A 17904-nucleotide genomic window follows, 5' to 3' on the forward strand; every position below is an offset into this window, starting at 1 on the left:
TTTATAATTATTATTGTGTGAACTTCTTCTTTCCTTCAATAATACAGTATTTTGTACAGTTAACCTATTAGCACATCATTTAAAGAAAATACATCATCTGGCTTTAATATTCAGTTTTACTTGGTGAAAGGTCTTCACTTTATTACATATAATAAATCAAATGTTAGGAATGAGTGTTTTGTATATACAGTTTTCTTCTCTCTTCTGGTACAGTCACTTTGTTGTACACAACTTTGAATGGATGATAATGCGGATATAAAGTCATCCTCTCTTTCATTTTTGAGGATAGAGCGTCCACATTTCTGTTTTTGGAGTTTGTATTTGTCCAACATTTAAAAAATGGTTTGACAGCTCCTGTGTGTACTTTGGTTTCACCTGGATGTATTTAGTTTGTTTTCTTATGTTTGACCTTTTGATGCATCAATAAACTTCCAGCACAAAGCTGACAGCAGTGTTTCTGACTGCCATTTCTCTAGCAAAAAAAAATATTATTAGATAACACATTTCCACACATTTATAAGTCAAATAGCCCTTTAAAATGCTTACTACACTACACTTAAGAGTATTAAAGCGGAGTACCTTCCAAAGAATTAACAGTAATAAATGCATGGACAAGTTTCTCCAAATCCTGTTGAGACACAAGTCCTCTAATCCTTGATATATACTTCAGGTGGTGGTAGGCTGATTTTGTAATTGTCTTGATATGGCTGTTCAGGTTAAGGTCTGAATCCATAACTACACCTAGATTTCTGGCTTAGTTTGTGGTTTTCAACATCAGTGATTGGAGCTGAGCGCTGACGTTGGGACCAAAAAACAATTACTTCTGTTTTATCTTTATTTAATTGATGAAAATTCTGGAACATCCAGTTGTTGATTTCTTCAATGCATTTAGCTAGCCCTTGTATGGGATTATAATCCCCTGGTGATATAGTTATGTGGATTTGTGTCGTCTGCATAATTATGATAACACACGTTGTTGTTTTTCATAATCTGAGCCAGTGGAACCATGTAGATGTTGAACAGATGAGGCCCCAGTAGTGAACCTTGGGGAACACCACATGTCATCCTAGTCAGTTTTGATGTGTAATTAGCTACAGACACAAGCAGGTGTATAGTAAGGCTGACATTACTACTAAAGAGGCATAGCATATGTATAATAAGGCTGACATTACTACTAAAGAGACATAGCAGGTGTATGGTCAGGCTATCATGGAAAAGGCCAGCGATGGCCGCTGATGCTGTGATAACAACATCGGAGCTGTGATAAAAAAGAGGGAAAGGCTTTCAACTGGTACGTGCAATAGTGACATTAGAAACCATACGAACGTGACCCTCTCTCACATGACAGGAAAAGGGACACACCTGTGATGTTCTGGGTTTCATTAAAAAAGATTGACATGTCAAAGGAAATGGAGGAAGAGCTAAAAAAGGGCAAAGATGATGTGAGCCACACTATGAGTCGATGAATTAACAGAATAATGACTAAGAATGACTCATCAACTGCTCCGGTCTGAACTTGTTTTCACATCTTGTATATACACCATAGTTGGATGATTGCCAGCTTTTATTCTGAGAGGAAGATGTGCAAAAAGGTTTAGCCAAATAATTTTAAAATAAATAAACTGCATCAGTGGCTTTCTCCACCTTTCTCTGCTATCTAGCGTAAGTGTGTGTTTTCCTTCAGACAACACGATTCCACCACTAAATCTAATGTGTAACTTTTTAGATATAAACTCTCTAGTTGAGTGAGCTTTATGGAAAAGGGAAGGAAGTTTAACTGAAGAAGAAGTTGCAGAAAATGATGCGGTTTCAAACTTTGCTTAAAGTCTAAGAGTTACAAAATCTTTCCTCAGAAGCAGAGTGTCAGAGAGTCAGTGAGGACGTGAGGATGGGACTCACTTTAGTTTGTGTGGCGGAGCTTTTCTGTGAGTACTTTCTATGTTTTAATCATAGTTTTATAGAGAAAACCTTTTACATGCCTGATGTTAATAGTTTCAATTTGAGGATGATGTTTCTAACTTTATTTTAGTGATGAATATTCTCCTCTACTGTGGACACGCTCAAGGTTTTTATACAACTTCCTTTCTTATTTTTATATATTCACTCAAGACAATTCTCCACCTATTGTCACTCTTTAACACATTATATTAATGTGTTCTGTTTAGTGAATTTATGATCACTCATTTTCACATTTCCCCTTGTTTCTAGATATTTGGCTGTCCACTGATCCAAACAGGTCCACTTTCTTTACTGGAGAGTCTGTTACCTTCACATGTGACGTGAGGACAGGAGAAGAGACTGGCTGGTTGTACTCATTCAGGAAGAATGGCGTTAATTTTCTCTTCTACGGCACAGACAAGATAATTAGATCACCACCTGTAACTCCAGGCTTCACTGGGGAATATCAGTGTTATGCAACTCACAAGAGATCACCAGCTGTTTTAGAAAGTAATAAAGTGTCTCTAACTGTAACAGGTAAGTGAACAGAGTTTTACCATCATGACCAAAATCACTAAAAACATTTGTTTATTTATTAGCCATGTTGATATAATAAACCTGTCTGTGACAAAGTGCTATTATAATATACCGTATAGTGATAATGTGTAAATATTACTGTAAGATACATAAAGCTTTTATGCAGCTGTTTAACCGTGTAATCCAAGGACCATAAATATATGAACAAAATAGATTGACAGGGTTCAGATGTTGCATGAGATATTTGCATAATAATAATAAGACAAACCATCCAGTGTTGTATCCATTTTGAGAAATGAATATAGGACAACACATCCTAGAAAGTAGTCGGTGAATAATTAGTGACAACATGAATGTATCTAACAGAGCAGCTGAGTGTGGCGCCTCCTTCAGGGGAAATGTGCTCATTACTTAGTGAACCTGTCATTTCTTAAAGGAAGAGTGACTTTGACATCTTCTTCTGTCTCCAACTTAATGTTAAATTATTTACATTGTAACTGATAGCATGTAACATTGTTAATATATTTAAAGTGAAAACATGATGTAGTTTACAAGCGGTGCATGTAACCCACTCACGACTCATCATAACATGTCTTCCCAACAGATAAACCCAAGCCGGTCCTCACTGTGTCTCCATTGTGGCCGAGTCCTGGAGACTCAGTGACTCTGACCTGCAGGGTTGAACATCCATCTGCAGGATGGAGGTTCTTCTGGTACCAGGTTGTTCCCAAACTGGAGTCCTACAGCTATGAGCTGCTACCTGGTAGCTCCACTGGGACTGAAGAGGACTCCTTTATTGTTCATGGACAGACGCACACAGCAGGATATGTGTGCAGAGCTGAAAGAGGAGATCCAGTGTTCTACTCTTCGTATAGTGAACCTCAGTTCATCTGGTCTGGAGGTAGGTTAGTTCAGACTAACTGTTGTGGTGACATTTGACCTCAAACAAGTTTTCTAAACTTCTCTCTAGAACATTTTAACATGAATGAATCTCTTGACCCTCCTTCTCATCTTCACACACAAAGTGTTCATATTAATTCTAAACTTTTGAAATAAATAATCCAATTTTTTAAGGCCACGACATTACATATTGACATTTTTTTTATTTCAGTTGGACTTACAATCATATGCCTTACAATCATATTTTCTCTCATGAATAGCATTTATTATTTCTATTGGTTAATTTAAATTTACCTTAAGACGTGTTTGATTTCAATACATGCAACTAAGGCCATTTACTTTTTGTTTCCCCTCTTTCCTTAAGTCCTTTCCTTCATTCATTTCCCTCCTTCTCTCTTTCCCCCCAAACCTTTAAATACAGCTTTTAGATGTAAGGGGGAGACGTCTAGTTTGGTACATGGCTGCTTTTACATTAGGGTTCACTCCAAAATGCAACTATACAATGACTTGTTATGCTTGCTATGCTAGATCTCTTCTTCAGGTCTTGTTCTTTTGGGATTCAAGGGCAGTAAAGGAATCATCCCATGCATTATTCTTCAGTGCACTTCAGGTTATTCTGCAGCTAACAAACATGAAGTCAGCAGCGTTTAAAAAAGGTGCAGTGAGAAGCACGTTGGTGGATCTAATAGCAGTAATGGAATATAACATTCATGATGGTCATATAGGTATCGTTTTGCTTTCGTAGCCTTAGAATGTCCCTAGGGTGGGGCAGTGCAAGAGAGCTGAAAAAACAGGCACAATCACAAGGTTTAAACTGAAGGGGAAGGTTTATTGTTGCCTGTCTCGGGACAATTTAAACCAAAATAATTTTTTAAAAAGTCCATAAATAAAGATAAAGCGTTCCGGAGGAGAAAGTAGTTCCTTAAACAAAAGGAACTACTTTCTTTGTTGTGCTTTGTTTGTCTCCTCGTGTGTTTTTCAGATTTCCATCCAGCAGCGTCTCTCACAGTGAGACCTCCCAGAATGCAGTTCTTCAGCAAAGATTCACTGTCACTGAGCTGTGAGGGAAACTCTACTGAGTGGAGAGTGAGAAGGTTAAGTAAATACCTGACATGCTGTTCTTCTTGGGGAACCATGACTGGATCTACATGCAGCATCAACTCTAATGGGATTAGTGGAGTGTACTGGTGTGAGTCTGAAACAGGACAGTTCAGCAATGCAGCCAACATCACTGTACAGAGTGAGTTTTAATTCATTTAAGAGATATTTGTTTCAACATTTTATTATAAAGTGTTGACATTTATGGATGAGTTGTATTAACCAAACTTATTTTACTCATCAAAGAGTTTTTGCCCTTTCTATACCATTCTGTATCACACTGCCACTAAATTGACATTGGCCCAATATATTTAACATTAATTATAGCTGTAGATGTGACCATGTACATTTCCAAAGGGCCATCGTTTTCAAAATGGCTACTTTATGAATCTGTAAAACACAATAAAAAACGATGAAATGTGTCCTCATCATTTAGAGCAGCTTGTTCAACCAGCTGATGTTTTTGAGCCAAACTTCCTATTCTTTGTTCTCTTCACAGGCGGTGATGTCATCCTGGTGAGCTCTGTCCATCCTGTGACTGAGGGACATTCTGTCACTCTCAGCTGCAGGTTGAGGTCAGAAAAGGTTCTTTATAACGTGGATTTCTATAAAAATGGCAAACTCATCTCAAATGATGCCAACGGGGAGCTGTTTATCTCTGAAGTTACAAAGTCAGATGAAGGTTTTTATAAATGTGAAGGAAGAGATTCACCACAAGGTTTCAGGAGTTTGACGTCACCAGAGAGTTGGTTGTCAGTTAAATGTGAGTATAAGATTAAAAACGCTGTTATAAGTTGGTTTAAACTATTTGTTTAAGTCAGACATACTTGTGTATCTATTGATGATTGTGTGTATTTGTGTGTATATTCTGAAGCTGCAACAACAAGCTCTCCAGTTCCCGTGCTGTTGGTTGTTGGTCTGGTTTGTGGAGTTTCACTGATTATTCTGCTGCTGCTGGTTCTGTATTGCTACAGAAAGTCAAAAGGTGAGATCTGTTCCTTCTGATATTAGATTGATTACAATCTAAGAAGTCAGTCACAGATATAATAACATGTTGTGTAGTAACAATAGAACAATTCTAAAACAGCAAAAGTCTTTTTCTTCCAGATTCACGCCTCGTGAGGTTGGTACAAAACTCTCTTCTCTCTTTCTGAACATAACAGCAGTACTTTACACGTTCCTCATTAAATACATTTACTTCCTGTTCTGGGTCCACCAGGTCTCAGAGCACCAATCAGAGCCCAGCTACAGACCACGTGACCAACCAGGTTGAAACTCAAAACAATGCATATGCCTCTCTTCTCCATGGTCAGCTTTTATCCTGATTCATTTATTAATGTATAGTTAAATTTAAAACTGACATTTCTATTTATCTGTTTAATAATATTACATAATTAATATAATGTGGTTAAAATGACTGATATGACCTTGTCTTGATTTCCACGGCTCTGTAGGTGATTCTTGTCTCTATGAAACAATCAGAGGCTCTGAAGAACCTGGACATGGTACAGTATATACTGTGTGTTTATCACAGAGTTGTTAGAAATACTAAAATAAGATGAAGTGACTGCTGACAATTCCTTATGTAAAAAAAAAGTATGTCATGAGAATAAAATGCAATAGTCTAAATGTGTTTGTCGGCCAGCAGTCTTTAAATAAAGGACATAAAATGGTCTTTTCATGCTTTCATCTGATCCTTCTAACAGGGAACAATAATGAACCAGAGGAGAGCGTTTACTCCAATGTGACGATGGGAACAGCTGCAGGTACAGACGAGTACAACAGACTTTGTACTACGACTTTGAGTGTATTTCTTTATTACGACCACCTGGAGACACCAATTCACATACAACAATGACTGTAAATAAGAGCTTTTAAACAGTTTGGATGTGTTTGAGTTTGTCTGTTTCACATGCAGCATGTTGCTTTACAGACATGTTTGAGTTGGCAACACAATATATAACTGTATTACACAATATTCAGAGATATGAGTAAAATGTCATAATGCACCTGCAACTCTTAAATAGTCACGGTAGTTCAAGGTTAGGACCCAATAGCAAGACCACAAGAGACAGTATCCGGTGTGATGTCCCGTGGCTCGTCACCGGAGGCAGGAACGGATACACCCGGAGAGGAGAGAGATCTAGTCCACGAATAGTCAAAGGACAATTTACTCCCTCAACGGGAGCCTCCAGGCGATCTGCCCATCTTGTCTGGATGCAGCCGACCGAAATCCTGAATTAGCGTGGGGTCAAGTTATCCTAGAGAGGGGCACCCATGAGCGTTACTCCGGACCGTATCCCTCCCAGTCCACGAGGTATCGGAAACCCCGACGGCGAGCATCCAAAAGTCTGTTGACCGTATGGGCCTCCGTCAATGAGTCGTGCGGGTGCTGGGGGTCTGGCCGGAGGGCACTGGTGGACACTGGTTTGATCTGTGTGACAGCCTCGACTTTTTCCGGATCCGTCCTCACTTGACCCTTCTCGATGATGAACCCCAGGAACTGAGCTGAGGTTCACATGGAACTCACACTTCTCTGCCTTCACCGACAGCTTATTCTCTAGTAGGCGCCGGAGGACCATCCGGACGTGGCGCTGATGCTCCTGAAGGTCCACTGAATAGATGAGGATGTCGTCTAAGTACGCAAATACAAAACAGTTCAGGGGGTACGTTGTTTACCAATGCCTGGAATACTGCGGGGGCGTTGGTTAGTCCAAACGCCATGACCAAGTACTCGAAGTGACCGAGGCGGGTGTTGAACCCTGTTTTCCACTCATCCCCTGCTCGGATGTGCACCCAGTGGTATGCATTGCGGAGGTCAAGGGAGGCCCAGAACTAGGCGGTTTTGAGGAAAAACATAAAACTGAAGACTCTCGCTGTGGTTATCGGAGAGGATGAGATGAAGCGGCCGGGTCCGGTGGGTGATTCTGACCAGGAAGCTGCCGTCTAGGGAAGTGACCACTAGCGGACACTCGAGCGTCCCTAAGGGAATCTGGACTCTGGCTATAGATTCTGTGTCTGTGACATTTTGTTCCACTCCAGGGTCCACCACATTTGAGAGAAAGAGAGAGAGAGAGGGCAAGAGTGCAAAGAGAGAGATACAGGCAACAACAGTCTTGGTAGGGGGTTGAGCGAAGGCTTGGCTCCGCTCACCAGTATCCCAACCACGACTGGCCAGCGCCCCCGTTTGGCCAGGGTTGATATACTACCGGTGGTAAGGAGCCAGATTGTCCACAGCTGTGTACCAATCAGGGATGTGGCCATGGGAGGTGTCTGGAGGGAGGCCCGAGAAAAAGAACACATGGCATAACAAAACACACGGGGGAGACTGGGGGGAAACAGAGGTTAACACTCAATGGGTCAGACGAGGGTCCTGACATAAATAACCTTACATCTCTTTTCCATTTGCTTTCTTCCAGGTCAATAACACACCTTTAATGACAGAACCAGTGGAATGGATGTCAATATGAAAAACCACATCCTTGTCTTTTTTTTTTTATAATCATTGTGTGAATTTCTTCTTTCCTTCTATGAGACAGTATTTTGCATAGTTAACCTATTAGCACATAATCTAAGGAAAATACATCATATAGCTTTAATATTCAGTTTTACTTTGTGAAAAGACTTCACATTATTACATGTAATAAATCAAATGTTAGGATTGAGTGTTTTGTATATAGTGTTTTTCTCTCTTCTGGTACAGTCACTTTGTTGTACACAACTTTGAATGGAGGCTGGTTTAAAAAGCAGAAACAAATGTGAAATCTTTGAGCTTCAGTACTATGGTGATAATGCGGATATAAAGCTTCCACATTTATAACATTGAATCTGTTTTTGGAGTTTGTATTCGTCCAACATTTTTAAAAATGATTTGACAGGTGCTGTGTGTATTTTGGTTTCACCTGGATGTATTTAGTTTGTTTTCTTATGTTTGACCTTTTGATGCATCAATAAACTTCCAGCACTGAGCTGCCAGCAGTGTTTCTGACTGCCATTTCTTTAGCAAAAAAAATATTATTCGATAAGATTACTAGGAACACATTTCCACACATTCTATTCATAAGATTCATGTTTTTAACAATTAAAATGGCCCTTTAAAATACTTACTAAACTACAGTTAAGAATCTTAAAGCTTAGTACCTTCCACATGTTGTCTCCCAGTTGTATATTTCCCTTATAAAGTATTTGACCTGGTCATGATTTAATCTAATTAAACAGGAATAGATCACAGCTATGTAAATATGATATTACTGCATCCTTAAAGTCTCTGCATATAGAGTCCTGTATTCACCACTGCAGCTGTTGCTCGATGTGAATATGTGAAACGGATGAGGAGCAAACCGCGACGCTTAAAAACGATTAAGAGTGTTTTGCTTGTTGTATAAAAATTAAAGACTTAAATACAAACCACGATATTCACCAAGATCCTGGCTGCAAAATGAAATGTCACACGCAGGCTTTTGTACATTTCAACCTCCTCTTTTTTTTCTCTTTTACAGAACAACTTTAAGTTGACTGGTCACACTTTTTGTTGTTTGATGGCGCAGAAAGTTAATGTAAATTAACATCAGACATTTACAGTATTAATATATATGTGTGATACATGTTGTCCAATGTGCTCCAGGTACTCTGGATTAGTGAAGCGTTCAGAATTATTATTTTTTTCCTTCTTCCCCCGACGGAAATCCCTCGTCAGAAACTGACACGCAAATGATAAGACTGGTACAGGCGATGTCATGTCAACTATTCCAGTGTAAATGTAAATTTGTTATTATATTTACAATATTTCTTTCTTCTCCAGAACCATCTCGCGACCCCCACCCCAGGTTGATACATTACTGCATGTATAAGCATGCATTTCATATTCATACAGTATCGTACACATACGTTCTTTATTGTTTAATTGTACATCTAGAATAAGAGGAGGCTGTTTATTATTTATTAAGTGGAGCAGAGCCCGGATTGGTGCTCAGAGACTGGATCGGCCTTCAATAAGTGGTGAAATATAGTAAATGTAACAGGAAACATGAAGTTCACATTGAGAAGAGAGTGCGTTACCAACTGAGTGATTTGAGACACCTTTCCTATACACCACAGTTGGATGATTGCCAGCTTTTATTGTGAAGGGAAGATGTGCCAAAAGAGTGGATCCAAATAATAAAAAATGTAAAAACGGCATCGTTGAGCAGCTTTCTTCTACTTCCTCTGGTATCAACCGGATACCAGAGGAAGTGTGTGTTTTCAGACAACACAAGTCCACCGCTAAGTCTTGACCACATTTCCTTCGTATCGCATTTACTCTGGAGAGTGTTAGAGACGCATGCTTTCAAAGATATGCACACAGCACACATCACAATATTACATGCAGAGATTAAATAGTAGGTGTGTTTATGGGATGCTTTATTCACCTCTTTTTTCTTAGAATAGTGTGCTGTGGTCAAACCAGTTTGGTTGTGTGAGCTTTATGGAAAAGGGGAGGAAGTTTAACTGAAGAAGAAGGTGGAGAAAACGTCCAATCCAATGCTGCAGTTTCAAACTTTGCTCAAAGTGTAAAAGCTACAAAAGCTTCTCAGAAGCAGAGCGGAGTGAGGATGGGACTCACTTTGTGTTGTGTGCTGGGGCTTTTCTGTGAGTACTGTCTCCATTTAAGTTATAGTTTTATAGAGAAAACCTTTTAAATGCCTGATGGTAATAGTTTCAATTTGATGATGACGTTTCTAACTTTATTTTAGTGATGAATATTCTCCTCGACTGTGGACACGCTCGAGGTTTTTATACAACTTCCTTTCTTATTAAATCTTCACTCAAGACAATTCTCCACTTATTGCCACTCTTTTTACACATTATATGTAAGTGTCCTGTTTAGTTAATTTATGATGCATTAAAAAAAAGAAAACACATTTCACTCTTTGCATTTGTTTCTAGATATTTGGCTGTCCGTTGACCCGAACAGGTCCACTTTCTTTACTGGAGAGTATGTGACCTTCGTATGTGACCTGGGGAGAGGAGAAAACCCTGACTGGTATTACTCCATCAGCCTGGATGGAAAAAGATCTCCCCCCAACAGCCCGAAGAAGAGACTTAAATCACAATCTCTAACTTCACGCCACAGTGGTGGATATCAGTGTATCGCGGCTCACAAGAGCTCACCAGCTGTTATCATAGAAAGTAATACAATCTCTATAACTGTAACAGGTATTTGACCGAGTTCACTAAAAGTACTTATTTATTTATGAGCCGAGTTGATATAATAAATCTGCAAAGTGCTAATATAATATAATGTATATTATGTATATTAATGCTGTTTAACCGTGTAATCCTGAGCTTTGAGTAAAGGAGATATTATTACATAATATTGTCATTAAAATATAAACGAAGAAAGATGGACGGGCTTCAGCTGTTTACATAAATACATTTACATAATAAGACAAACCATTAAACATTTGATCCATTTTGATAAATTAGTCTGTGATTAATTAGTGATAACATGAATGTATCAAATAGAGCAGGTGAGTGTGGCGCCTCCTTCAGGGGAAATGTGCTCATTACTTAGTGAACATGTCATTTGTTACAGGAAGAGTGACTTTGACATCTTCTTCTGTCTCCAACTTAATGTTAAATTATATTTACATTAAAAAACATAAATCACTGATACCTTGTAACATTGTTAATATATTTAAAGTGATTCACTAAAACAAAGATAACTGCTTCCTCCTCAGTTGAAGGAACAACTTCAATGGTTAATAAGTGAAACATAAACATGAGTTCTGCATTGTTTTATCAATGAATTGTCGCACCCCCTAGAATATTGTATAATATTATTTCTTTTCATTATTTATGAAACTATAATAATTCACAAGCACAATAACAACCACTGTTATGTTTTGGTTCTCCGTGAAAACAGAGCGACCAAAGGCCCGACTGAGCAAAGGTTCTCCTGTAGGGGGCAGTGTGTCCCTGACCTGCTCTGTGAGTTCATCATCACCATCTTCATCTGGTTGGAAATACTTCTGGTACAGAGGCAAGAAAACCTCTGAACCCCTGATCACACGAGATGATGTTCTCCTCACAAACGGACGAATCGGTGTCTCACAAGGAGGAGGAGGAGGAGGAGGAGAAGGAGGAGGAGAAGGAGGAGGAGGACGAGAAGGAGGAGGAGAAGGAGGAGAAGGAGAAGGAGGAGGAGGAGGACGAGGACGAGGACGAGAAGGAGGAGGAGAAGGAGTCTACTGGTGCAGAGGAGGAAGTGGAGACCCAGTTTACTACACAGAGTACAGCACACCAGCCGGTAAAGAACTAACCTGGCTAGTTGGTATAAAACACAGAATGTATACATAATACAGAGTATTTGCGAATAAGGATTAAGACTAACACACTTTTCTAACTTTTCTATTTGTGAACAGTCACTCACAGAGCTGTTGTGACTCTGCAGCCCGACTGGCCTGTGATTTACTCCGGAGAGACCATCACTCTCACCTGTGACATAAAGGACGGAGGAGAAGCTGAGTGGGAGTATCGATGGGAAACATCCAGCTCACCTCGAAACCCAAGTGGCCCCATGATCAGACCATCACACAGTGGAGACTACTGGTGTAGGGGCAGACTGAACCATGAAACCTCTTCATCAGAGTGGAGTGATACTTTCACATTAAGAATATCTCCCAGTGAGTCTTTGTTTCATTTTGCTGAATGTAAACAGAATATTTGCCGTGTTAGTTTTGTTAATATATTTAAAGACACTGTACCTTCACACCTGTATTACACATGATGTAGGTTACAAGCGGTGCATGTAACCCACTCACGACTCATAACATGTCTTCCCAACAGATAAACCCAAGCCGGTCCTCACTGTGTCTCCATTGTGGCCGAGTCCTGGAGACTCAGTGACTCTGACCTGCAGGGTTGAACATCCATCTGCAGGATGGAGGTTCTTCTGGTACCAGGTTGTTCCCAAACTGGAGTCCTACAGCTATGAGCTGCTACCTGGTAGCTCCACTGGGACTGAAGAGGACTCCTTCATTGTTCATGGACAGACGCACACAGCAGGATATGTGTGCAGAGCTGGAAGAGGAGATCCAGTGTTCTACTCTTCGTATAGTGAACCTCAGTTCATCTGGTCTGGAGGTAGGTTAGTTCAGACTTTTATGTTCTTGCTCAGAGGAAGAAATGTCATTATTGTGGTGACATTTTCCCTCAAACAGCATCAAACGTTGAGTTTTCTAAACTTGTCTCCAGAACATTTTAAGTACATTTTAACATTAATGAAACTCTTGACCCTCCTTTTCACCTTCACAGTTTGGAAATCTATAATACAATCTTGTACCGCAATGCATTCTTTTCTTTTATGAACTAGATACTTTAAATGTTATTTTTCTTTTTAATCCTATGTTTTTATTCACCAACAAGTAAAAAGATTAAAAGTATAATAAATAGGATTATTTTCATATAGCTTTTTTATATCTTTATTTTTCTGTGCTTTGTTTGTCTCCTCGTGTGTTTTTCAGATTTCCATCCAGCAGCGTCTCTCACAGTGAGTCCTCCCAGAATGCAGTTCTTCAGCAAAGATTCACTGTCACTGAGCTGTGAGGGAAACTCTACTGAGTGGAGAGTGAGAAGGTTTATTAAATATAACCACCTGGCATATTGTTCTTCCTGGGGAACCATGACTGGATCTACATGCAGCATCAACTCTAATGGGATTAGTGGAGTGTACTGGTGTGAGTCTGAAACAGGACAGTTCAGCAATGCAGCCAACATCACTGTACAGAGTGAGTTTTAATTCATTTAAGAGATATTTGTTTATGAAGTATTTCAACATTCTATTATAAAGTGTTGACATCTATAGATGACTCGTATTAACCAAACTTATTTTCATAATGAGTTTAATAAGCCTGAGAGTCCCCTTCTAAGGACAGACAGATATGTGCATCTGTACATGTGTGCATGTGTATTTTAAGAATAAATAACAAATATAATAACTCCATGTACCATATTAAGCATCAGAGCCTGGTCTACAAGAATAAGTAAACCATTTGTACATGCTCCATACACGCAACTCAACAACCAAAGCCCAATAAGATGTATGATTATTATTGTGCCTTCAGTTACTGTTTTGATGGTGTATGAGTTTGAATTTTGCTTAAACATCGTTTATTCTTCCTTATCAGTATTTTATTCTTATTCTTACTTTCACCACCTATTCATTACTAGTATTATTATTATTCCCTATCTGTGCTGTTTTGATGGTGTATGTCAGCGTCAGTTTGGTTGCTAAAGTGTGTGTCAGCCTGTTGTGAGGAACAAGTGTATACTAATCTTGTCGTTGTAATACCTAATTTTGGCCACACGATGGTGTCAAAGGTTTAAGTCCGTGCAGTACCCTCTCTGCCCACTGGGGTATGAGTGTTCGTACCTCTAGAGGCGCTATTTCTTATTTTGAGTGCAGAGAAGCTTCTACTGTACCAGAGGGATACAGCGGTCGATCACTGGGGTTTATAACACCAATTCACAAATATTGTTTAATTTCTCCTTAACCCATTGTACCATAGACTATGATTTCCCCTTTTATTTCCCTTTTAATGCCCCACAGAGATGTAGTCTGGTCGAAAAACTTCTTCCGAGGAATTCTCAGCACACTTTTGTGTCCTGATACGCTCGGTTTTCAGGTCTCGTTAAACTCACCAAGATCTACAAAACCCACCCGCACAGTGCATTGAAAACAATAAAACTTTCCCTGTGTCCCTCCTCGCCTTCCGCGGTAATAAACTAAACTGACCGCGTCTGAGCCACCGGTCAGTTACAAGAGGTATCAACGTCTTCCCGCGAACTTCAACTTGTATTTCTATCGTCTAAGAGTCGACGTTGGTATCTCTCACGAGCGTCCCTTAGTCCTATTTAAACTCTTTATTCTTTTACCTAAATCCCTACCAGTGGACACTTATTCTCTTTCCCTCTGAAAAGCCCAGTGGAAATATGTGCTATTACTTTACGTGTGATCAGGGACAACCTATTTCTAAACTACGGACGGAGGCTTATTCTGCTGTTGACAACTCAATTTAGTTTATCCAATCACAGACAGTCCAACTCAAGGTCGTCTGCTCACCTGTTCGTTATGAGGCACCTCTCGTTGTCAACCGCCAAACAGCCGCCGACCCTCGGCTGGGATCCGGGAAACGTCACCGCTCTTTGTCTTTACTCAGGTCAAACAATCACGTCGTCAAATAGCTCTTATGGTTGAGGAGGTACACTCGTTTTAGTCTGGTATGCAAATCTTCGCAATTTTTGTGAAAAAATGCCTCAAGAATAACCTAATATCTATAATAATACCTATTCTTTGTTCTCTTCACAGGCGGTGATGTCATCCTGGTGAGCTCTGTCCATCCTGTGACTGAGGGACATTCTGTCACTCTCAGCTGCAGGTTGAGGACAGAAAAGGTTCTTTATAACGTGGATTTCTATAAAAATGAAAAACTCATCTCAAATGATGCCAGCGGGGAGCTGTTTATCTCTGAAGTTACAAAGTCAGATGAAGGTTTTTATAAATGTGAAGGAAGAGATTCACCACAAGGTTTCAGGAGTTTGACGTCACCAGAGAGTTGGTTGTCAGTTAAATGTGAGTATAAGATTAAAAACGCTGTTATAAGTTGGTTTAAACTATTTGTTTAAGTCAGACATACTTGTGTATCTATTGATGATTATGTGTATTTGTGTGTATATTCTGAAGCTGCAACAACAAGCTCTCCAGTTCCCGTGCTGTTGGTTGTTGGTCTGGTTTGTGGAGTTTCACTGATTATTCTGCTGCTGCTGGTTCTGTATTGCTACAGAAAGTCAAAAGGTGAGATCTGTTCCTTCTGATATTAGATTGATTACAATCTAAGAAGTCAGTCACAGATATAATAACATGTTGTGTAGTAACAATAGAACAATTCTAAAACAGCAAAAGTCTTTTTCTTCCAGATTCACGCCTCGTGAGGTTGGTACAAAACTCTCTTCTCTCATTCTGAACATAACAGCAGTACTTTACACGTTCCTCATTAAATACATTTACTTCCTGTTCTGGGTCCACCAGGTCTCAGAGCACCAATCAGAGCCCAGCTACAGACCAGGTGACCAACCAGGTTGAAACTCAAGAAAGAGAATATGCCTCTCTTCTCCATGGTCAGCTTCTATCCTGATTAATTTCATAATGTATAATTACATTTAAACCTGACATTTCTATTTCTATTTATCTGTTTAATAATATTACATAATTCATATAATGTGGTTAAAATGACTGATATGACCTTGTCTTGATTTCCACGGCTCTGTAGGTGATTCTTGTCTCTATGAAACAATCAGAGGCTCTGAAGAACCTGGACATGGTACAGTATATACTGTGTGTTTATCACAGAGCTGTTAGAAATACTAAAATAAGATGAAATGACTGCTGACAATTCCTTAAGTAAAAAAAAAGTATGTAATGAAAATAAAATGCAATAGTTTAAATGTGTTTGTCGGCCAGCAGTCTTTAAATAAAGGACATAAAATGGTCTTTTCATGCATTCATCTGATCCTTCTAACAGGGAACAATAATGAACCAGAGGAGAGCGTTTACTCCAATGTGACGATGGGAACAGCTGCAGGTACAGACGAGTACAACAGACTTTGTACTACGACTTTGAGTGTATTTCTATATTACGACCACCTGGAGACACCAATTCACATACAACAATGACTGTAAATAAGAGCTTTTAAACAGTTTGGATGTGTTTGAGTTTGTCTGTTTCACATGCAGCATGTTGCTTTACAGACATGTTTAATCCAATAAATATCACATAAATCTGATTATTAATGTCTCACAAATATTAGTTGGCGACACAATAGATAACTGTATTAAAACAATATTCAGAGACATGAGTAAAATGTCAAAATGTTCCTGTAACTCTTAAACAACCTTAAATCTATTTTTCATTTGCGTTCTTCCAGGTCAATAACACATCTTTATGGACAGAACCAGAGAATGGATGACAACATGAAAAAACACATCCTGGTCTTTTTTATAATTATTGTGTGAACAACTTCTTTCCTTCAATAAGACAGTATTTTGTACAGTTAACCTATTAGCACATCATTTAAATAAAATACATCATATGGCTTTAATATATTAATATTGTTACTTGGTGAAATGTCTTCACTTTATTACATATAAATCAAATGTTAGGATTGAGTGTTTTGTAAATACAGTTTTCTTCTCTCTTCTGGTACATTAATGTAACACACACGTGTTACCGCGGGTGGTATCTCCCTAGCACAGAGACACTAGAGACAGGAGCTAGTTAATTGTTTTTATTAATTCCAGGCGGATGCGGTCTCCGTCGTGCTTGCCGCTGATCTGCTCCCGTGGACAGCAGCGTCGGTCCGGCGTTCTGCCGAATCCCAAAACCCCTCACCTTTGTCCATCTGCACACTTATAATGAGCAATCATCATTAGACCCAGGTGAGGCCAATCAGGCCTCCACCTGGTACCGTTCCCTGAGCGTACTCCCCCACTCCCCTCTGCAGCTGAGCCTAACCACACCCAGCCACCACAATTCACTTTGTTGTACACAACTTTGAATGGATGATAATGCGGATATAAAGTCATCCTCTCTTTCATTTTTGAGGATAGAGCTTCCACATTTCTAACATTGAATCTGTTTTTGGAGTTTGCATTTGTCCAATATTTTAAAAAAATGGTTTGACAGCTCGCCCTCGATGGACTGGCGGCCTGTCCAGGGTGTCCCCTGCCTTCGCCCTATGTCAGCTGGGATAGGCTCCAGCGCCCCTGCGACCCTAATGAGGATAAGCGGTATTGAAAATGGATGGATGGATGGTTTGACAGCTCCTGTGTGTACTTTGGTTTCACCTGGATGTATTTAGTTTGTTTTCTTATGTTTGACCTTTTGATGCATCAATAAACTTCCAGCAAAAAGCTGCCAGCAGTGTTTCTGACTGCCATTTCTCTAGCAAAAAAATAAAATAATTAGATTTCCATAACTACACCTAGATTTCGGGCTTGGTTTGTGGTTTTCAACATCAGTGATTGGAGCTGAGCGCTGACTTTCAGTCGTTCGTCCTTGGGACCAAAAACAATTACTTCTGTTTTATCTTTATTTAATTGATGAAAATTCTGGAACATCCAGTTGTTGATTTCTTCAATGCATTTAGCTAGCCCTTGTATGGGATTATAATCCCCTGGTGATATAGTTATGTGGATTTGTGTCGTCTGCATAATTATGATAACACACGTTGTTGTTTTTCATAATCTGAGCCAGTGGAACCATGTAGATGTTGAACAGATGAGGCCCCAGTAGTGAACCTTGGGGAACACCACATGTCATCCTAGTCAGCTTTGATGTGTAATTAGCTACAGACACAAGCAGGTGTATAGTAAGGCTGACATTACTACTAAAG

The 17904-nt window shown here is 39.4% G+C and overlaps 1 protein-coding gene across 1 annotated transcript; it reads left to right on the forward strand.

Annotated features, from left to right (window-relative positions):
• The first annotated feature begins 1547 nt into the window (after window positions 1–1547).
• On the forward strand, window positions 1548–16876 carry LOC117748124. The gene is made up of 26 exons (XM_034557755.1): window positions 1548–1662; window positions 1854–1925; window positions 2030–2065; window positions 2209–2475; window positions 3080–3376; window positions 4358–4615; window positions 4973–5236; window positions 5348–5458; window positions 5581–5596; window positions 5693–5781; window positions 5928–5978; window positions 6180–6239; window positions 9934–10101; window positions 10206–10322; window positions 10399–10668; window positions 11378–11761; window positions 11877–12137; window positions 12301–12597; window positions 12978–13241; window positions 14822–15085; window positions 15197–15307; window positions 15430–15445; window positions 15542–15630; window positions 15783–15833; window positions 16035–16094; window positions 16438–16876. Exons 2-26 carry the CDS (start codon window positions 1889–1891, stop codon window positions 16443–16445), a joined length of 3846 nt encoding a protein of 1281 aa, XP_034413646.1. The 5' UTR covers window positions 1548–1662; window positions 1854–1888; the 3' UTR covers window positions 16446–16876.
• The last annotated feature ends 1028 nt before the right edge of the window (window positions 16877–17904 follow it).

Source organism: Cyclopterus lumpus, chromosome 18 (assembly GCF_009769545.1).
Source record: "Cyclopterus lumpus isolate fCycLum1 chromosome 18, fCycLum1.pri, whole genome shotgun sequence".
NCBI lineage: Eukaryota > Metazoa > Chordata > Actinopteri > Perciformes > Cyclopteridae > Cyclopterus > Cyclopterus lumpus.